We start from the raw sequence: 21,805 nt of genomic DNA, 5'->3' as shown, positions 1-21,805 counted from the left end.
GGAATTTGGCTTTTAACTTCAGGAAGGGGGATTGAGTTAGCTGTTAAGGAACCTCGTGTGCCTCGGAGAACAGCACAGCAGGAAGGGTAACTCCGGGAGAACGTGACATCGCCTTTCAGGGGCTGGTCCTGGATGGGTGGGAGGCAGCTCTGCCCGGGGACAGGGCGACGGCCAGAACAGCACGCGCGGGTAGTAGTCGCAGCCTGGCTCCGGGGAGCGGAGGTGCCCCGCGCAGCCGGGTGGCTTTTACCTAAATGTTTTGGTGGCGAGCGGCGAGGGGGCGGTGCCCTGCCCTAGGTAATGATAGGGCAGTCGGGGAGCCACGCGGGAGCAGCCCGTCGCGGTCGCGGCTACAAAGACAGCTTGGAGACCTCCAGCTTTCTTCCCTTGGGTACCAGCCCCACCCCTCCATACCCCCTCCCAGCACCCCCCACCTCCGTCCCGCCTCGCCCCGCCCCACTCCTGGCAGCCCCAGCGCGCATGCTCTCTCCCCCCGCGGAGTAACCTGGAGATTTAAAAGCCGCCGGCTGGCGCGCGTTAGGGGGAGGCTGGGGGGACGAACTTGCACGCGCTAGCCCCAGGTGACAGCCGCCCGCCTCGGCCAGGTAGGGGCGTGATCCCTATGCTCCCGGGGGAGAGGATCCCGGCGCGGAAAAGGGAGGGGCGCTGCGCGGCCGGACTCCGCGGGGTCGCGTGCTTTGCGCCCCGCGGGATGGGGCCGCGCCGTGCCGTCCCGGGCGCTGCGCGCCGAGCCCCTGCGAATCCCGCCGGAGGTGGCGGGACGGCGGGTGCCCCGGGGCGCGTCCTGCGGCGGGCGGGCTGCGGAGCGCCGGGCCTCCGCTCGGGTCCCCGCCGAGCCGTGATTTCTTCCGCAGAGGGCGGGCTGCGCTCGGGGCGCCCGCGTTCCCCGCTGTCCCAGGCCGGGTGGCGGGGTGGGCGGGAGCGGCCCCGCTCCGGAGCCCCGGGCCGGGCAGACCGCGGGCGGACCGGCCGCTCGCTCCTGTTGTAGCCTCCCGCGGCAGAGTTTTCTTTGGAAAGTTGCATTTATTTTCTTCCCTTGTCTCGGCTTCACCGGAAAGGGGCAGGATGAGTCACCGCACAGTCGGGACTTGGGAGCTAGGAAAGGGACCGGGACGCCGCGGGGTCCTCAGGCTTGGGCCAGCTTGCTCGGGGAAGAGTGAGGGGTTAATAAGGGAGGGAAAGGTGATTGAGACCTTTCGGACAGTAGTCTTGGGGCCAGGCTCTGGGCAGAGAGTTGAGGCTGGAGAGTGTGTATGTGTGTGCGCGCGCGCGTTCCTGTGTCCCCTCCCCAGGGGAGGAGGAAAAAGAGAGGCCGCGTTTTCTCCTCGCCTGCCGGCCTCAGGTGGGGATGGTGAGAATTCTCTGAGATCAGCAGACAGGTGTGATGGGGTGGTACCAGGGCATCCGCTACAGCTTCTCGGGGCTCTAGCTTAGGCAGCAGCACAGCCTGCCAGAGAAGCCCCCGGGACCTGCAGCGTCTCTCCTGAGGGAGGATCAGTCCTTCCCAGTCTCCTGTTCCCCTCCCCTCGGGCCTGGAGCTCTGTGCCTTGCTCTTGCCCTTGACTTCTGAATCAGCTTCCGTCTTCTTGACAGACACTCTTGACCTGCTCAGTTTTTCCCCTCCCCAGGGCCACCCCCACTGCTTCCTCTTTTCCCAAGGGGCCAGAGTTGAGGGGAGGGAGGAGTTTGGCATGGTGGGTACCTGGTGAGGACTTGCCCTTCAGCTGTTATGCAGACCCATCCCAGTGGAGCGGCGACTAAGAATAGCCCGGCTGCTGTCTCACTGGCCTGGAGTCTGCAGCTGGGCATAGCGAGTGGACCAGGGCCCGGAGTGACCCTTGCTGGGCGCCTGAGCGTTGCTCAGGGGTCAGAGTGAGGCCCTGGGGGCTTCTGGCTGCTTTTCCTGATGCACTTAGCAGATCTCTTTTTAGACTGGACAGCTTTGGAGTGGACTCACCTGCCCAAGGCGTGGGGAAGAGGCTGATATATGGGGGGAGGGGGGGCGGGCCCAGGAGGTACAGGCTGAAGGGGAAGCCTGAGGAAATCCATAGAGCAACTTCTCCTAGGGAGTGAGTGGGACATTATTTGAGGTCACAGGCCCTTCTGTTGGATGGGTCCCATCGCCTCATTCCCCTCTTATCTCCTCCTTCCAGGCCTGTCGTGGAGCCAGGACTCTGTTGTTCTAAAAGTACTCCGAAAAATGAAGCTTGAGTCAGTAGGATGATTCTGAAGATAAAAATACAGCTGTGGATGAATGTACAGCTGTGGACATACAGACCCTAATTTAGTAGGGGGGGGTGTGGGGGCAAGTTTTCCTATGTACTCGTGGAGTGTGTAGTGAGCTCCCTCTGCCTCCCTGAGTCACCTCGAAGGAGCAGGAGAGGGAGGAGCTGCACAGTGATCCTCAGTGCCCCCTGAGGTCCTTCCTTCCAGGCCACTGGGTGGTGGAGGGATGGCGTGGGTTCCCCTCTCTCAGCCGGTCCAGGGCTCTGGAGAGAAAAGGCAGAGAGGGGATGGTCTGAGGGCTCATCGTAACACAACATTATGCATAAAAACCTAGACTGTCAGGAAGACATGGTTCATAGAATGGCCACTCCACTAGTTGTGGAATATCAGGCGAGTTACTTAACGTCTTCTAAGCCTCAGTATCCCTGGCAGCAAAATGGGGATGATGATAATAATAACGATAATACCTACTGTATAGCTTTGTTATTTATTAAATAACAAATATAACGAATACAAATACTTATAAGTATATAATTATATATAATATATAAAGTATAGCAAATTATAACTTTATTAAATTGTGAATATAGAGCCCTGAGTGTGTGCCTGCTACTGTAATAAGTGCTCAGTAGATGTCAGCTAGTATTAACTCTACTTATCTATCGGACCAAATGGCCCGCAGCATGCAGCCTGGGACTCTGTCCTGTGTTAGACCTGATGCTTTGGGAGAAAGTTCTCCTGGACTTTGGGGAGGCAGCATGACTAGTTGAGAGGCGGTGCTCTACACCCGGTTGCCTGGGTTGGAATCCCATTTCTGCTTGCACAAGTTACTTGACTCTGCTTCTTCCTCCTCTGTAGGCTGAGGATCACAAGACTGACCTCACAGTACTGTGAGCACAAACAAGCTGATGTAGGTAAAGCTCCAAGCGCAGCAGCTGCAAGTAAAAAGAGCTTGATATGTGTCAGCTGCTGTTCCTTGGTGACAATGGAGGCAATCATTGTGATTTACACTCAGAAACCAGAGTGTCTTAGCAAAGGAATTAGACTATATGTAACTATATGTAAACTGTGAATGGCGCATTGGCAGTGGAACTTGTGGTCTGGTGCAAAGAACACACCAGAACTGCATGTCCTGGTCTCTCCCCTGTCAATACTGTGTGTGGCTTGCTTTTTAATCAGTCCAGAAACCCTGACCTGCTTACCTCCTCAAGCCGGAAGAGGGTTCCGTGAGGTAATGGAGGTGAATAATATTCTGAAAGGTTAAGAGCCTTCTATGCAGAAAGGTTATTTGTTGTGATTTTTAGGGAATCTGTATGAGAGGGAGGGGGTGCTGTGAAGTTGGGGTTCTGCTCTCTCCTCCCTCCCCACCCCTAGGGACCCTTTGCACTGCTTTCTGGCGTCCAGAAGAAAAGCCCAGCCTGGTTTTCTGTGAACAGTCAGTGGCCCTGTTTGCTGGCAGCGGGAGTGGAGGCTGCATCAGTTGGTACCAGGCCCAGTGTCTCGAACGCTGGTGCCACTTGACTCCCAGCAATAGAGCTGCAGTGCGGGGCTTTGTCCAGTGTATTAAGTGTCCCTACTTGGGGGGAGGGGTGGTGACAGAGCCATCACAGGATGGTCCTGATATCTGGCCAGAACTTCCTGTTTAAACCCTTTTTCTACCACACGGTCTGTGTTTCCTCCTCCATGAGAGGAAATCCGTGGTTTTGCCACTGACCCCACGTGACTTGTGGGGCTCCTTGCTTCTGATGTTGGAGATGGGCCTGCCTCACCTGTTGCCTCAGTTTCTGTGTCTGTAAAATGGAGATGATAGTATTCACCTTGGTAGGTTACAGTGAGGATTAATAAGGCAGGCATATTTAGCAAAGTGCTACACAGATGAGGTGCTCACTACACGTCTGTGCCCTTCCCCTTCTTTGTTAATTCTGGCGATCACTCTCTCTCGGAAGCTGGGATGAGCCAGTCCCTAGACCCATAGCTTACAGTTCCTCACTCACCGAATTCAGGCCAGACTGAACACCTAGCTAAATAGGATGCCCACTGGAGCAGCCAGCCTGAGACAGCAGCCCCTCTTTCTTTTCCCAGGGCTCCCTATCATGCCCCCCCACCCCAGTCACACGCGTGCTTTGAGCTGGCAAATAGTGTCCAAGCTGGGAGTGCCCAGCCCATCCCTAGGGATGTGGCGGTCTAGCTTCCTGCTCGTGGCTCATCGCTAGAGAAGGCTAAGCACCCAGATACCTTGAATGTGGCCCTGCCTGAATCCCAAGCACACTGGTCAGATCACCTCGGGCAGGAACCCTGATTCAGCCTCACCCGTAAGGCCTTCTGTTGAGCATCCCCGTTCTCAGGGCCTGGGCAGGGACTGTGCTCCCTGCTTTCCAGGAGCTGAAGGGCTAGTGGGGTGGGGGAGGGGGAAGGACTACAAGCAGAGGCCAGGAGGACCATGAGTGATAGCCAACCCTGAGGGCTGCCCGGTGAGCACAGTTGAGATTTTTTTTTTTTAAAACAGTTTTATTTATTTATTTTATTTTTGTGTCTGTGAGGAAGATCAGCCCTGAGCTAACATCCATGCTAATCCTCCTCTTTTTGCTGAGGAAGACCGGCTCTGAGCTAACATCTATTGCCAATCTTCCTCCTTCCCCCCCCTCCCAAAGCCCCAGTAGATAGTTGCATGTCATAGTTGCACATCCTTCTAGTTGCTGTATGTGGGACGCGGCCTCAGCATGGCTGGAGAAGCGGTGTGTCGGTGCGCGCCCGGGATCCGAACCTGGGCCACCAGTAGCGGAGCGCACACACTTAACCGCTAAGCCACGGGGCTGGCCCAAGCACAGTTGAGATTTGAGAGAAAGGGGGATTCTATTATTATTATTTTTTTGTTTTTGCTGAGGACGATTAGCCTGAGCTAACATCTGTGCCAACCTTCCGCTACTTTATATGTGGGTCGCTGCCTCAGCATGGCTGACGAGTGGCGTAGGTCCGCACCTGGGAGTGGGAGCGCGCTGAACTTAACCACTACGCCATGGAGCTGGCCCGAAAGGGGGATTCTTGACAGCTTGGGTTCTGGGCAGCCTGGAGGAGGTGTGGGACTTGAGCTGGACAGGGTTCTGGGGAAAGGGAGAGCCCATCCAGGGGAGGTAACTGGGGTACAATGTCTACTTTGGAAGCAAAAACATGCTCAGCGCTGAGGAGTATCCCCATCTTGGGCCCAGTTCTGAGCTCAAAACCCCATCCCACGATTTTGGTCTGGTATTCTCTCCAGCACACCTGGCGGGGAAGGGGCCAGAAGGAGAGGTGGCTGAGTGTGGGAATCCCAGGCTGCAGTGGCTGTTTTGCAGACATCCACCCTTTCCTGCATGGCTCCTACCTGCTTGTCTTTCCAGGCTCAGCAACATGGCTGTCCCCTGGAAGCCCTGGAAGAACTGGGCACCCCCCACCCTAGGGACTTGTGTCTTTGCACCTGTGCCACCTCCTCACAATTGGGGTATATTTTGTCTCTTCTGCTAAAGGGGGCTGGAGTCAGTCGTTTCTGAATCCGCAGCACCTTCTCGGGGGCTCACACGTAACTGGGCTCAGTAAGTGTTGGGTGGAGAGGTGGGTGGGTGGGTGAGTTTTAGTGCTCTTTGACATTCGCCTGGGGAGGTTAGGTTGCACTCACTGAGGCATACTTCCTCCAAGGGTAAGCAAACTAGAGCTCTTTAATAAAAGAAGTCTTTTTTGAAGCCTGCTCGCACCTTGCTCACCACTGAGTGACTGTTTTTGAGAACATATGTCCATAGGACTGAGTCTGGCCCAGAGCCCTCTGATGATAAATGCGGCTCCTCACAGACCCTTGGATATTAGGGCTGAAAGGGCCTTAGAGACCGTGAGATTTGAGATCCTAGAGGTGGGAGGTGGCAGAGCTAGACCAGCACCCTGGTCCAACTCCCAGCCCAGGGCTCTGCTCGTCTGTAGGTCTGCCCAGACCCTCAATCCCCTGGTATCTTTCCTGTATTCCTCACATCCTAAGGGAGGCCAGGCTGCAGGGAGGGGACAAGGGTTGGCTGTGCACAGATGGGGAGAGGTGCTTAGTCTGGCTGACAGGGGAAGTTCAAGTTCAGTAGGAGGGAGGCCATTCAGGTTTCACTTTGCAGGGGCTGTAGGAAGAGAAGGGAGCAGGGGGAGGGAACTTCCCAGTGGCCTGGAGACTGTGCCAAGCTTCTTGTTCTCCTCCCACGGTCCTCTTCCCCCGTCCCGGACCAAGGGATTTCTTGGTACTGCTACTCCACCTTATAGGGAAGCGTTTATTGTGGCCCAACTAGAGAAAGAATTTAGTTAACTAATTGCCAGGAACAGAGTCCAACTCTGGGTGAGAGTAGAGAAGAGGGCAATTGTGCCCCCAGATGTCTCGGTCACCCAGCTCAGTTTCAGGTGACTGCTAACCCTCGGCACCCTGTTGTACTTGAGTGGTGTGTAGGCCGGTCAGTGATGGGTAAGTGCAGCCAGGGAGCCCTTCTCCACCTGGGCCCCCGTGTCTCTCATTAGTGGAGGGCTATGACATCCCCCTCCCCGATGCCATGTGGCCTTGTCGTTGAGCACTCAGTGGCCACTGGTCCGTGGAGAGCACCCTTGCTGGGGCCAGGCTGGTTGTGAGATCACATAGCAGTACAGTCGTGAGAACTTGAGACAGCATTTAGACTCGCGTTATTACAGGTGCAGAAACTGAGTCCCGGAGAGGTGAAATGGCTCGTCCAGGCTACACAGCTACAAAAGTTACTGAAACTGGACCACACTGTCCTGGCTGCCAGTTCAGAGCACTTTCCAGAGTTTTCAGATGATTTGAATTTTCCATTCAACCCCTGTTCTTTGTGCAATCTTGGGCATGTTAATGAATCTCTCTGAGAACCCATTTCTGTCCTCGTGAAATAGGAATATTAAACACCTTCTTTGTAGGATTGTACGAATGGTACAAATTAGAGAGAGGAGGTATGTCAGGTACCCAGCACAGGCCAGGCACCTCCTGGACAGTTAGTAGGTACTGTCACTGTGATTATTTTCCCTGTGGATGGGAACCACCCTGTCTCATAACTGTGGGATGTTTCTCCCACCCTCCATCTCCCTTCGCAGCCTCCTGACACCAGCCAGGTCTGTCTGTGCAGTGGCCACTCCTCACCTGTGGGGCCAGCACCTGGGGAGGGTTGACATTCTTGGCATTCCTCTCGCCTCTGGGGGCTGAAGGAGCGCTGGTGCCCTGCGGGAAGCCTGTGGTGAGAGGGAATGGGAGCTGAGGAGAAAAGTGTAGTTGCTCCCCCATGACCTCTGCTGCTCCTGTCTGGGCATGAGAAAGCCCTCTCCCGGGTTTCTCCACTGAGGAAGCCCAGACAACTGAAGAGGCGGCTGCCAGGAGCTTCCACATACGTTCAGACACACTACACAGCTGTGACGTTGGTCGTGTTACTCTAGGTTTCCCCGCCTGTCAAATGGGTGTGCTCACTGTACCCACCTCATCAGGCGGTTGGAAGATTAAAACACTTGGAACAGTACCTGACGTGGTAAACCTCAGCATAGCTGCTATTATTAATTGCAGATGAGGAAACTGAGGCTTGGGGGGTCAATTAGCAAGGTGACGCAGTTGTGGTAAGTGGTGGAGCTGGTGTGCAAACCTAGGTCCCCTGCCAAATCCGCCGGCATCAGGGATGTCCAGGCTTGGAGGCCTGTGGCCCCTGTGGAAGAGAGCTCCGGGGGAAGAGTGCTGGTTGTCTTGTTTGGAGGGCACATGGCAGGGTGACCCCGTGTGACCTTGGGCTGCAGCTGTTCACAGAAGGGAAGTCTGATTGGGAGGCCCAGGTGCCAGGAGTCAGATGTGTGTCCATGTTGACCGTGACCATGGGATGCCAGGTGACCCTTGGGAGGGGTGCTTCGCCTCGACTGGCCAAGGTGAGGGTCAGGCCAGCCCCAGAATCCCGTGACCAGATCGAGAGGGGAGGGGAGATGAGAGGGGCTCCGGACAGCCAGCCTGCCGCCTCCTCTCCCCTCCCCTTCCCCCACCTCTCGCATTTGTTTCCTTTCAGAAGCGGGGCTGGGGCTCTCAGACCGGGCAACAAAAGCAACTTCCCTCCGAGCCACTGCCACCTGTTGGGTTTTCACACATTGGGGACAAGCAGGGGGAGAGAGCCGTTGTCCTTTTCCCAGTGTCTGCAGTGTGCCCCCTTTGCCCCCCCAGGGCCTGGGATTCTCTTTGCTGGGATGTGACAGGGCTCAGGAGCCGGAGGGGGTGGGGGCCACAGCAGCTGGAAGGGGAATTGAGTGGGAAGGGGCCGGTGCTGGCAGCCAGGAGAGAGTTTGATGGATTACTCTGCAGGCCGAGAGGTTTCTCCCTAATCCCCCTTTGTGTCCCAGCCTGCAGCCCCCTCACTCTCTCTGACAAGCTGCTGAGCAGAAGGCTTCCAGTCCGAGTGAAGAAAAGGCAGCGCAGCGGGTGACTCTAAATCCCTGGCCCCTGGGCTCTGGGGGGCAGAGCTAGGGAGCAAGTCTGCGGCGGGCGGGTCTTCCTCCCCACTGCTGGCCCTTGTCCTTCCCTGCCATTCCCTTGGGTGCAGAGGTTGCATTCTGAATGGTGTTCTCAGGCGTCTGTGGGAGCACTGCGAGGTCGTGGGCCTCAGCTATTTGTGCAAATCACCCCGTTGCCTTGTGTAGGGTCGGATTGGGGAAAGCAGACCCCCGCTTCTTTGGAAGTATTTGAGCCCAGAGAATCCAAGACTGCATATGGGTTGGAAGGCAACAGAGTGATGCGTGGTCTAAACCTGTGTCCCCCTCCCTAGCTGCCCAGGTAGGAATTCCCACAGCGCAGCACCCCTGACCAGGGAACCTGTCAGGATGGAGAATACACAAGCATGCTCGTTGTCAGGTCTCCTGGCTGGCCAGCGCAGCCTCTTTTTGGGGCATCCGTCCCCAGGCTCCTTGTGGAGCAGCCGAGGGCGGAGCTCATTTGGGAGTGCAGTGTGCTAGGTTACTACGTAAGGCCAAAGACATCGTTCCCCTGGGACTGAGGCAAGGGGGTAGGTGGCAGGGATGCTGGGCGGGTGAACCCCAGACCAATTCCCTGCCCCTAACCTAGGGGGCCTGGGAGACGTCAACTTGGAACGAGCTTCTGGGATCCAGTCCAGTGTGGAGGAACAGAGGTCCCCCTTCCACGCAGTCTTGCAGCCTCTACCTGTGGGTTGCTCCCCACTCGTAGTCCTGGCCTGGGGCGGGACAGCTCGGTGGGGTGTGTGTGAGGGAGATTGGCCTGGAGTGACCGCACTTCTGTCTGCAGCTGAGTCGTTACTCCTCGTGGCTAGCCTACCCCATCCCCAGTCTCCTTCTCCGCGGAGGGGCTGCCAGTGGCTGTGAAGGGGAGAGGAGGTTGCTTCCTGAGGAGTGTGTGAGAAAGCCGTGCCAGCTTTGTGAGTGTGGAGGGAGGGCGGCAGGGTTGCCGGGTCGCGGAGTCAGGGTGGGGGCTGCGGCCGTTTGATGTGCCTGCGCGGGGTGTGGGGACGCTGGCCTGCATAAAGAGGCCATAGAATTGCTGCTGACACTGCCTCCTCGCAGCCCCGGCTCCTCCTGGCCTCTGTCTGTCAGCGGAGGGGATCCGCTCCCCCAGCTGCACCTCGGCGGGGCAAGGGTGGCAGGAGCCCCTCCGAAAGCCCTCAAAGGCCTCTTTGTACGCCCCTCTGACCCTCCCTTCCATAGGGAGCTAGCAGGCATGGGCTCGTCACCTTTCCTCCACTCTGTCTTTTAAATTTTGAGGAAAGTTCAGGCCAAGTTTGTTCCTGTTGCTCTGTTTCATTTCCCCATACTCCCTGCTCAAGGCCTAACCTGCAGTGGGGCAAAGGGACAGTCACTGGGCATTCCAGCCCGGGAGGGTCTGTCCTGTCTGCCACTCACCACCTTTGAACCCTTAGGAGTTGTCCCCTCTGGGGGTCTGGCTGGAGTTTCCTTGGGGTGTGTGTGGGGATGGGGGGGAGGCACTTAGGTCTTCCCCATCTCTTATGCTCCCACCCCCACTGTGTTCAGCCGTTTATTCTTTAGGTAAACATGTCCCAGGTCCCTTCTCATGCCAGGGTGGGTGCCAGAGGGTCACATTGGAGCCCACAGCCTGCTCTGGGGTGCCGCGTGTTGGAGTGCATGGGGCGTGGAGGTCCCCGGTCTCTGGAGCTGGGCAGATAGAATGCAGGTTCACCAAACGTGCCCAGGGCCCTTGGCCTCTCTGGGCTGGGTTCTGCATCCCCAGAGATGAGGAAAGATGGCTGGGGGAGAGCTCCATGAAGGTTCCCAGAGGTCTTGGGTTTCCTTGCTGTCCCGTCATCAGGGGGCCCAGAGAGGAGGGGAGATATTTGGAGCTTGAGAGGGACTTGTCTTCCTAGAAGGCTTCTATTCCTTTCCACGAGGTCAGGCCAGACTCCCCTTTTCTGTACCTCCACTACCGAGTCTGCCCACCCCCTCCCCACCAGGTGAGCACTGGGAGGCTGGCCCTTCTGGTTGATCTTCTGTTTGCCAGACAGGCAGAGTGCTCCAGGAGCAGTGGGGCAGGAGGATTTCAGTCAGACGCATCTCTGAAACTGGAGGGTGTAGGGGAGAATTGGATCCTGTCTCCCTGAGGAGCACAGGGGAGGTCCTGAAACAGGGTGACCCAACAAGAGTCTGTCACTTTCCAGGTTTGGTGAGAAGTGTGCCCGGGAGCTGCAGGTAGGAGTGGTAGCTGGGAAAGTGGTGCCCACCCACTTCTTGTTCTTCACCTCTCTGAGCCTGGGAACTAGGCAGGGCTACTTTGTGCCCTCTGTTTGTGCCCCAGGGAAGGAGGCCCTGCAGAGACAGCTGGGGGCTGGAGTTAGTGCTGTGGGAGTCTTCCGTAGTTTCTTCCACCCTGAGGGCCCTGGGGTAGTGGAGACTGGGGGTCTGGGGAAAACGTAAGGAGAAGAAAGGGGGGCTTTGGAAGGGAGAATATTCTCATGGGCTTGAAATTCCTCATGGGCTTGCAATTCTGGGTCGGGAAGAGTAAAGTCTGGGGGTGGCAAGAGTGTCCTGGACACTAGGGCAGAGTAGAAGTCAAAAGAGGGAGGATGGGCTCAGCAACCTAAGAACAGAGGGGTGTAGAGGAGGGCTAGCAGCCGGCCCACTTCTTTCCCTCCCAACACCTCTCAATGAATTCTCCCCTGGCCCAGCCCCCGGCTACCAGGTAAAGAACCTCTGGGGATGGAGAGAGGCGCTGGGGAGGGGGAGGCAGCTAACAAGCTGGCTGGGCTGTAGGGGGATAAGGGGACATTCCTCCCTTCACCCCTTTTTGTCTTTCTCCCTTGTGGGCCGAGGAGGTTCCTGCTCTGTCTCGGGAGTGAGGAGCCGGATTAAGGGAGGGAGGAAGGCAGGCGCGGTGATTAATGGTTGCTGGAGAGCTGCAGTTTATTTTAAACAGCAGGGAGCAAGCAAGGCTTGGGAATGGGAGCAGGTTGTGGGTGAGGCTTGGTCTGACAGAGTCTCTGTTTGCTCAGGGAGGACCTGGTCCCTTAAAAACCCAGAGCAGGTGAATGTCCTGGTCCCTCCCAGACTGAGGGTGGGGAGTGGAATGGGCTGGAAGCCTTTTAACCCAGAATCCCTCCCTCCAAGCTGGATAGCACCAGCCCTTGGTCCCTGTGTAGTCTCCTGCTTTCCTGCTGGAGTGGGGAGGACTCAGCTCCAGCTGAACCCACAGAGGCCCAGCTAAGGCTAATGTCTGGTCCCCCACCTCCCTTTTGGGGCTGCATGAGTCCATGTTTTACACTCCTCCCCATGCCACCCCCATAGGAGTTCGTGCCCCTTCTCAAAGTGGATGGTCTGGGTCTGAGCGGAACTTTGGGGAGGAGGAGGCTGCTGGTTGCCCAGCCTTATCTGAAGTCCCTTCCTTCCTGGTCTACCAACTGCAAAGCCCCAGAAGGCAGGTGTGGGACGGACAGATCTTCCCCAGGGCTGATGGCCGTCTGATGTCCCTGTGGCACAGTTCAGAGAGCACCTACGACACACTCTGGAACACACATGGCCCTGTGGGGCTTTAGTGTTATTGGAAAAGATCGAAGATGCTGAAGCGCTAAATTATGAGCTGCTGAGGTTGGAAGAGGGAATGAGTGAGGCTGAGGGTACTCAGGGACTCTCTTGGGTCGGGGAGGAGACTGAGCCAGGCCTTCTGTGCACCTTGCACAGGAGCAGTACTCTTCAACAACATTCACCGGATTGAACCCGTGAGGCAAGGGAAGCCACTGCAGACGCCAGCCACAAGTGGTGGGTGGCTTGGTCGTCCCCCAGCCCCACTTTGGGATGGGTGACGGGTTAGGGGACTCTTGCCTTTTCTCACCAAGGCCCACCCTCTATATCTCCTCTTCAGGGAAAGAAGACCTGGAGGCCAACACTAGGGGGTGGGGGCACAGGTGGGTGCTCCCCCAGTGGGATCTCTCTGCACAGAAGGCAGGCCTGGCAGGAAGGGCTGTGAGGACTTCTCTGCTGAGAATGGAGTGCTTTGCGGAACAGAGAAAGGCTGCCTGGGAAGTGTGGGGCATCCTGCCAGCCCGGGGGTCACTGGCCTCACTGCAGTTGCTGCCAGGTGGTGCGGTTTCACGCCCTGTGGGACCTGGGATGGCCCCACTGTCCCATGACAGTTGGGCAGCGCATGTGGGAATGTTTCTTCCCCATGAACGGTTGAACTCAGAGAGAAACTCGAGGGAGAGGTTTTCAGGCCTGGGTTCGTCCAGGGGAGTGCTCTTTAAGTGGTTTCAGTGACAGGTGAAAATCCAGCCCAACAAACCACAGCCTCTCCTCCCTTCTCCCTGTCCTCCTCTGTCATCAGTGGGGTGGGAGTTATGGTGCAACATGGCCCGTGGCCAGGCCGTGCAGAATGGGAAGTGCTGCTCTTAACAAAGGGGAATTGAACAGCCCAGCTTTGGGAAGTGGAGAGAGAAAAGCAAACAAACCAGGCCTGGCAGAGGGTCTCCGGGGCACCTTGATAACGGCCTGGGGAACTGGGAATTCCGTTGGTTTGATTTTTTTTCCCCCAATACTAGCAGGCAAGGACAATTGCAGAGATATTCCAAAACAGAGAATAACCGACATCTGTTTGGCTCTGGAGTATGCTAAGTTTTAAAAATCATATTTACTTTATTAATTGTGTCAGCCTTGGGCTAATATTAACATGCATTTCCTGACTGGGCAGTTGGGGGTGGCACCCAGCTGGCAGGGCCACATCGTCAGCCTGGGAGTGAACAGGATTCAGAGAATTGAGAGCAAATCCTGGAGACCTGGTTCCCGGGACTTAACACTCTGTGTGTTTGATTGTCCCTCCCTTTTAGTATCTGAGTGATGACGTGTGTCCCCACGAAGCACCCCACAGCAACGGGCATTTAGCATGGGCTGAGAAGCTGGACCTGCACGGAGGGCTGGTAGAAATGGGTTCCTGGCAGAGTCCCAGGCAGTTGGTGTCAGCAAGGAGGAGAGGCCTGGGCATCTGGAGCAGGGCTGAGACGACCCAGTTCTGGAATGTGTGAACGGGCCGGAGCCCTCCCCGCCTGGCCCACCATGGTCCAGAGGCTGTGGGTGAGCCGTCTGCTGCGCCATCGGAAAGCCCAGCTCCTGCTGGTCAACTTGCTGACCTTCGGCCTGGAGGTGTGCCTGGCTGCGGGCATCACCTGTGTGCCACCCCTGCTGCTGGAGGTGGGGGTGGAGGAGAAGTTCATGACCATGGTTCTAGGTGAGTCACCACAGCCTCCTTCCCTCCTGCTCCTGGTATCCACTGCCTGGGAAGCAGGGCAGCAGTGCCTCTGCCCAAGGCCTGCTGGGTGGGAGAGGGGCTGCCTGCCGTTCCAAGCCCAGTGGGTCAGCAGTGCTGGGGAGAGGGCTGACCCTGGGCCAAGGGAGCCCAAGAGGAAGAAGAGAGAACAGAGACATTCCCTGGTCACCTCCATGCCCTTGGCCTCCACACAGTGCCTGGCCCAGAGGGAACGCTGGAAGACTTGCTCTTCACTTTTGTCTGGCTCTTTATATCTATTATCTCATTTAACCCTTGCAACAGCCCTTTGAGGTTATCCATTCGCAGAGAAGATAAAGGAGGCTTATATGAAGTTAGGTGACTTAGCCAGGCCGCACAGCCAACTACTAATAAGTAGGCCTGGGGTCTCCTAGCCAGGGCTTTCTCATCTCTGGGGTAGGGGCTGGGCTCCTGACTGCAGATGAATTCTGCAGAAGCCACAGAAGGCAGGTGGTCACCATTGTGTGACTTCTAGGAAGAGGGGCCTCTGTCAGGATTATAGGCTCTGGTCAGACTGCCTGTTGAAACCCCACCCCTCACCCTCCCTAGCTCTGTGCACAAGTATCACTTATCAGTTGCTCCATGCCTCAGTTTCCACATCTTAAAATGGGGCGTTTATGATCCTAGTCATGTGGAGTAAATTAAAGTGGCTGTGCAGCACTCAGCATGGCGTCTAGTTCAGATCTGGCCCTCTGTGTGATACATCACGATCCTGTTCGCCCTTCTCAAGGAGTTGGCCCCCTTCCCCCTGCCCCTTCAGGACCCTGACCTCTGGCTCATACCACTGTCCTTCTTGCAGGCATCGGTCCAGTGCTGGGCCTGGTCTCTGTCCCACTCCTAGGCTCCGCCAGTGACCACTGGCGTGGGCGCTATGGTCGTCGGAGGCCCTTCATCTGGGCCCTGTCCCTGGGCGTCCTGCTGAGCCTCTTCCTCATCCCGAGGGCTGGCCGGCTGGCAGGCCTGCTGTGCCCGGATACCAGGCCCCTGGAGTTGGCCCTGCTGATCCTGGGCGTGGGGCTGCTGGACTTCTGTGGCCAGGTGTGCTTCACTCCACTGGAGGCCCTGCTCTCTGACCTCTTCCGGGACCCAGACCACTGTCGCCAGGCCTTCTCTGTCTACGCCTTCATGATCAGCCTCGGGGGCTGCCTGGGCTATCTGCTGCCGGCCATTGACTGGGACGCCAGCGCCCTGGCCCCCTACCTGGGCACCCAGGAGGAGTGCCTCTTCGGCCTGCTCACTGTCATCTTCCTCACCTGTGTGGCAGGCACCCTGTTTGTGGCCGAGGAGGCAGTGCTGGGCCCTGCCGAGCCGGCAGAAGGGCTGTCGGCCCCCTCGATGCCGCCCCACTGCTGCCCGTGCCGTGCCCGCCTGGCTTTCCGGAACCTGGGCGCCCTGTTTCCCCAGCTGCACCAGCTCTGCTGCCGCGTGCCTCGCACTCTGCGCCGACTCTTTGTGGCCGAGCTGTGCAGCTGGATGGCGTTCATGACCTTCACGCTGTTTTACACGGACTTCGTGGGCGAGAGGCTGTACCAGGGTGTGCCCAGGGCTGAGCTGGGCACCGAGGCCCGGAGACACTACGATGAAGGTGAGGCCTCGCCAGCCGGGGATGGGGGCTGCTGTGGGAGCTGCCCTCCAGGGGACGTTTGGGCGTAGGGAGGTGCCCACAGCCTGTGCCTGGGCGGGTAGCTGTGCATCGTGCCCCGATTTCCCCATCAGGAAAATGGGCCCAGTCTGCATATGCAGCTCCTCAAGCGTGCAGAGCAGCTTTGCCTGTAGTCTCAACAGAGCCTCAGGCTGCTCTGCGAGTTTGATCAGCCATCGCCCCAATTTGACAGAAGAAACGGCTGAGCTGATGTAAGGCCCAAAGGCAGCGGAAGAGTCGAGGCTGGTCTCAGGTCTGCCTGGCCCCGACTTCAGTGTGCCCTCTGCCCCCAGTGCTGACCTTCCACATCACCTCACCAGCACCTTCCAGCTTAGGCGTCTGGACCTGTCCCGGAGCCTGTGGCAGAACGTCTTTGTCTTTGTGTTCCCTCTCACCCACCTCGCTAGCTGAGCGTAGCTGAGGCTGCCAGGCAACCCTTAGAACATCTTCCTCTGCCCTTAGCCCGTGGCTTTGGCCACATTCCCTGAGGTCAGCGGAAGAGCCTGGGCTTCCGTGGCTACAGGTAGAGTGGGGAGCGTGCCGGGGAGCAGGTCTGGTTTAGAGCAGATCTTGGGCAGCAGGTGCCTGCGGCTCCTAATTCTGAGCAGCCCCCCAGATTATATTGGGCCCCTTCCCTGTCTGACTGCCTGACCCCTCCCCGCCCCCCAGGGGTCCGGATGGGCAGCCTGGGGCTGTTCCTGCAGTGTGCCATCTCCCTGCTCTTCTCTCTGGTCATGGACCGGCTGGTGCAGCGATTCAGCACCCGGGCAGTTTATCTGGCCAGCGTGGTGGCTTTCCCTGTGGCTGCCGGTGCCACATGCCTGTCCCACAACGTGGCCATGGTGACCGCCTCGGCCGCCCTCACTGGCTTCACCTTCTCCACCCTGCAGATCCTGCCCTACACGCTAGCCTCCCTCTACCACCGCGAGAAGCAGGTACTCACAAGCAGGTACTCACGCTGGCTGCTGGGTGGAGCGGGGTGGAGGGGTGTCTGGCCCGAGAAGTTGAAGGCTTTCTTTGATTGGAGAGGAAGCTCGCCGTAGCCGCGGGCCAAGACGTGGGCCGCGGAAGCCAGGAAGCAGGGTGTAGATTAGGTTCTGGGAATGACTTCCTGGTGTCAGGACCATAAAGCACTTGAGTGGATGATGGCAGGAAGCCGAAATCCTTCTCTGGGAATCCTGACAACTGGGACTAGCAGAAGCCCTGTCTGGGCTGGGTTGTTCTCTGCAGAGGCAGGGGGCTGGATCAGATGACCTCTGGGGCACCTAGCTTCAGCAGATGGTGAGTGGGAATGGTCTGGTGTTGGCAACACCTCTACTTGTTCGGGGAGAGGCATTGTGACTGACTTGTGCCCTGCTTTGGTCTCCCAGGTGGGGAAGGCTCGTTACCGCCCCCTCTCCTTCTGGTTTATCTTCCTTTTCTGTCTAATTCTTTCTTTTCTTTTCCTGCCTCACATCTTTGCCTCCGTCCCCTTCCCCCGCCCCCATGGTGGATCTGAGCCTGACGCGCCTGACACCACTCGCCTGGGCACTGTGTAAGTTGGGGGGGCCTCCTTCCTGCTCAGCCTCACACTAACCAGCCCCTCCAGGGGCCCCCTTCTGTGGGAAGCCTCCTGACCCAGGCTGTGTGGTCACCTTCGTCCCCTCCACTGGCCTCGCTGAGCTACAGCCCTGGGTGCAGAGCTCTGCCTGGAGGGGCAAGATGTTGGGGTATCCCGAGGAAGGAGGAGATGCAGGCCTGACCTCGTAGTGCTTCCAGACTCAAGGAAGACGTGTCTCTGCCCCTTGTAGGACATGGGTAGGGTAGCAGAGAAACACCTAGCTGGGAGGTTGGCTAACTGAACAGGTAGCTGCAGAGGGGCGCAGGGGTGGAGGGAGAGGCTGGGGTTTTGGCTGGGGGAACCTGGGCCCTGAGACCCCTGTTGGCGCACATCATCAGCCTCCACTCTGCTGCCCTGGCTGGGGGCTGGAGGCTGCTGTCTGGAGGCTTGGGCACATGCAGTCGTGCCAGGGAACATCTTGGGGCTGCTCCCACCTCAGACTGAGGAACATGTCTGTCCCCGGGGGCCTCTCCAGGCTCCAGCCTGGTCTTTCCTGGAGTGGAAGGCAGGGAAGAGAGGTCCTGGGAGGCCTGTTCCACGCAGCAGCTGATGGCACACTAGGCCCTGCACGCCTCCTCGCCTGCCTTTGCCCGCTTCCAGCTGCACGATGAGCCCTGGGTTTCCCTGGTGTTGGGTTTGAACTCTGCTGGGGCTCCCAGCTCGAATGCAGCCAACTCGAGAACTCTTCTGTGTTAGGCACTAGTGGGCAAAGGGACAGTGTTGGAAGAGTTCTGGCCATGTGCTTAAATAGGAGGCTCCAGGCTGTTGGGGGCAGGGCAGGGGCCGGTCACCCTGATCTAAGGCAGACAGTGAGAAGGAAGCGAGAAGGCTCCACATTAGCACAGCTGGGCCAGGGGAGTCCTCCTGTACTCTCCAGGCCGAGTCTCCTGGACCCTCGCTGCCCCCAGGCTGGGGCCATGGACCCCCGTGCGAGCAGAGCTTCTCTCCAGAGGGCCGTGGGCATTTGCCAGTGGTGACATGGTGGGGAGCAGGAAGGAAGAGGGTTAGGAGAGCCTGTGGGGGGTTGGGCCATCAGGGGCCCCATCTGTGGATTTTGTTCCTCTGTTCTCACAAGCCTGTCTTCTCGCCTATCTTCCTTCTGCTTGTGTCTTTTCCTTTACCTTGGGGTTCTGTTCTCTTTCTAATCTGCAGTGCTGAGTTTGTCTGCCGCCTCCCTGTTCTAGGAGAGGCTAGAGGAGACGTAGACTTCTGGTTTCAGATTTGTCCCCTCTCCGCCCCCCTGCCCTTCTCCCACTCCTGATACAGGTCCTGACCAGGGCCAGACCAAGCAGTGTTTGCTCACTTTTCTGACCCACTGCCCGATTTTCATTAAGGCCCATTGCCTGGTTTCTTCCAGCCCCTGGGATGAAGGCCGGGGTCTGTTCTCATAGCTGGGGTGTCCCATGCTTGAGTACACACACCTGTCCTTGTCCCCTTTTTCTCCCCCACCCAGGTGTTCTTGCCCAAATACCGAGGAGATGCTGGAGGTGGCACCAGTGAGGACAGCCTGATGACCAGCTTCCCGCCGGGACCCAAGGCCGGATCTGCCTTCCCCAATGGACACGTGGGTGCTGGAGGCAGCGGCCCGCTCCCATCTCCACCCGTGCTCTGCGGGGCCTCTGCCTGCGATGTCTCCATGCGGATGGTGGTGGGTGAGCCACCTGAGGCCAGGGTCGTTCCAGGCCGGGGCATCTGCCTGGACCTTGCCATCCTGGATAGTGCCTTCCTGCTGTCCCAGGTGGCCCCGTCCCTGTTTATGGGCTCCATCGTTCAGCTCAGCCAGTCTGTCACTGCCTATATGGTGTCGGCTGCAGGCCTGGGTCTGGTCGCCATTTACTTTGCTACACAGGTAGTATTTGACAAGAGCGACTTGGTCAAATACTCGGTGTAGAGTGCTTCTGATCCACTGAGGGAGGGCCCCCTTCCCGTCTCCAGTCAGCCCCATAGGCTGAGGGCTGGCCTTCCAGTTTCTGTTGCTGCCAAAGTGGTATGGCTCTCTGCTGCCACCCCGTGGCCATCAGGTGCATAGCTGCACGGATAGGGGACTGGGACCCCCCCCTCCAGTCTTAGGGCTGACTGATGGTGGCTCTCCCGGTGGGCTTCAGTCTGGACTTCTACAGGGAGGCCAGAAGGGCAGGGCATTTGATTAGCTCTGTGCACTGGAACGCAGGACTCTGCAGGGGAATCATCCAGGCTCAGGGTTAACAGCTGGTGTCCTGGTCTAGACACCCAGAGAAGGGATTTGGGGAGTGGAATAAACTGGGCTCCCACCTCCAAGCTCCCTTATCCTGTAGTCCCATAGGTTCCCCCAGTGTTGCTCTTTTTTTTTTTTTGTGAGGAGATCAGCCCTGTGCTAACATCCGCCAATCCTCCTCTTTTTTTTTTTTGCTGAGGAAGACGGCCCTGGGCTAACATCTGTGCCCATCTTCCTCCACTTTATATGGGACGCCGCCACAGCATGGGTTGCCAAGCAGTGCGTCGGTGCGCGCCCGGGATCCGAACCAGCGATCCCCGGGCCGCCGCAGCGGAGCACGCGCACTTAACCGCTTGCGCCACCGGGCCGGCCCTCAGTGTTGCTCTTGTGTGGGGCTTTCTAGTGTGAAACTATCCTCCACGGGATTTGAAAGTATGCAAGTTATTTGGGGGGCAGAGTCCTGAGGGGAGAAAGGAAGCTCCCTGGCCCCACAGCACTGCCTTTCTGCTGATTCCCCCACCCCTACGTTTTATCAGGACATGGCTTGTTGGTCCCTGTGTTGCCACCATAGGGACACAGGCCTTTAAATATTTAACTTATTTATTTAAGTAAAGGGGAATTAATTCCCAGCTCTGCCATGTTGGTATCTAGGAGGTGAGATCCCCAACAACTGGGTCCTTTAAGATGGCTGGTTATTGTGTGAGCATTGCCAGAATCGCCTCCTCCTGGAGTGATTTTTCTGGCCCCCAAACTACCTAACCCAGGAACTTGGAATCTCTGCTCCCCCCAACTGATATCCCAAATCCTGTTACCCAAGGCTGGGGGCCTGGAGGAGGGTGGAGAGTGGGGCTCCGGGTCTCGGGTCTCGGCAGCCTCCCAGCCTCGCCTCCTCTCTTGGCCCAGTCTTGCCCCCGACTTCTCTCTGCTCCCTCCAGGACTGGACTCATAAGGGAGCTGCGCACCGCCCCCCTTTCTCACTGGCTCCAGCTGCCTCTCCTTGGGGCTGTTGCAGGACCAGAAGCACAGAGTTTGGCTGCTGGAGCCTTTATCCGTCTCAGCCCCGAGGGCATATCTGTGCTTGGGGAATTGCGCACAGAATCTCAGGAGCACCCCCTGCCTGGGCCAAGGAAGTCTTATCTCTGGGGGGTTTAAGTGCCGTTTGCAATAATGTTATGTCTTATTTATTTAGTGGAGTAAATATTTTATACTGTATGTGAGCAGTCAGAGTATAATGTTTATGGTGATGAAATTAAATGCTTCTTATATGTTTAATTGGCCTGTGTTTATCTTTTCTGAGGGTGAAGGACCCAGAGCTCTCGCAGATTATCCACAGCTTTTTCTCGTTGGAATCCTGTTTTGGCAGCTTCAGTTCCCAGCACCACCAGCAGATGGAGCCAGAGACCAGCACTCTGCTGTCCTTTGGTGCTTGGGCATGGCGTGCTACCCCTCTGGATTGGGGAGTTCTTTTGGGAATATGGGGGAGAAGGAGGGGACGGGAAGAGTGAGGAGGGCAAGGGAGTAGGGCATTTTCTTTCTCAAAGGGCTCACAGTGTGGCCAAGGAGATGGAGCAAGCACCTATCATCAACTACAGCGATAGGAACGCCCCTGCAGGGCGAGGATTTCGGCACCACTTGTGCCTCGTTCCAGCCATTTCCCATCTGCACCCTCCTGCCGGGCTCAGGTCAAGTGCAGAGTCTCCCCTGCCTTGTCACCTCCCTCACCCCTCCAAACTTGACTGGCCTTCCTGCCCCTTAAATTTGAGTGGTCAGTATAGTTAATACCCTGTGCAAGGACTAGCTTTATTTTTTAAAGGCTCTAGATTTTATTTAACTTTTTATTATGGACATTTTCAAACACACACGAGTATTGAGCCTGGTAAAATGAGCCCACTTCAACAATTATTAACATTCTGCCATTTTTATTTCTTCTTTTCTCCCTACCCTGCCCCCTTTTTTTTCTGGGGTGTTTTTAAGGCACCCGGCATACAATTTTGTTTCACCTGTAAATACTTCAGAGTTTATCTTTAAGAAATCAGACTGTTCAACAAGTTGATCACAATATGATGAACATATCCAACAAATAGTAATTTTTTATTATCCTCAATTACCCAGTCCGGGTACAGTTTTCCCCAATTGCCTCGAAAATGCCTTTTTACAGTTGGTTTGTTCAAATCAAGATCCAACTGAGATAAACAACTAAGATAGATTGCATTCAGTGGTTCTGTCTATCTTAGGTTCCTTTTAGTCTCCAACAGTCTCCTTTTTTTTTTTTAATGCCATTCATTTGTGAAGAAGGAGTCATTTTTCCTCCAGAATGGCCCATATTCTGTATTTGGCTGACTG

The 21,805-nt window shown here is 57.0% G+C and overlaps 1 protein-coding gene across 2 annotated transcripts; it reads left to right on the top strand.

The window, feature by feature from the left end:
* The first annotated feature begins 516 nt into the window (after positions 1-516).
* SLC45A3 (solute carrier family 45 member 3) lies at positions 517-20,734 on the top strand. 2 transcript variants are annotated; one of them, XM_087437210.1, is made up of 5 exons: positions 517-605; positions 13,572-13,969; positions 14,826-15,611; positions 16,559-16,617; positions 18,722-20,734. In XM_087437210.1, exons 2-5 carry the CDS (start codon positions 13,759-13,761, stop codon positions 19,157-19,159), a joined length of 1,494 nt encoding a protein of 497 aa, XP_087293336.1. In that variant the 5' UTR covers positions 517-605; positions 13,572-13,758; the 3' UTR covers positions 19,160-20,734. The 2 variants fall into 2 exon arrangements, with proteins under 2 accessions (XP_087293336.1, XP_014638964.1); XM_014783478.2 differs by having other exon boundaries at positions 16,338-16,603.
* Positions 20,735-21,805: the final 1,071 nt, after the last annotated feature.

This window comes from Ceratotherium simum, chromosome 2 (assembly GCF_057802395.1).
Source record: "Ceratotherium simum simum isolate JZ-2026a chromosome 2, ASM5780239v1, whole genome shotgun sequence".
NCBI lineage: Eukaryota > Metazoa > Chordata > Mammalia > Perissodactyla > Rhinocerotidae > Ceratotherium > Ceratotherium simum.
The sequence above is the reverse complement of the archived record's forward strand: the minus strand, read 5'-3'. Positions and strand labels throughout refer to the sequence as shown.

Coding starts and splice junctions, on each gene's coding strand:
- SLC45A3 (XM_014783478.2), top strand. CDS start 13,759: ATGTGTGAACGGGCCGGAGCCCTCCCCGCCTGGCCCACCATGGTCCAG. Junction 13,970..14,825: donor GTTCATGACCATGGTTCTAG/GTGAGTCACCAC, acceptor TCCTTCTTGCAG/GCATCGGTCCAGTGCTGGGC. Junction 15,612..16,337: donor CCGGAGACACTACGATGAAG/GTGAGGCCTCGC, acceptor CCCGCCCCCCAG/GGGTCCGGATGGGCAGCCTG.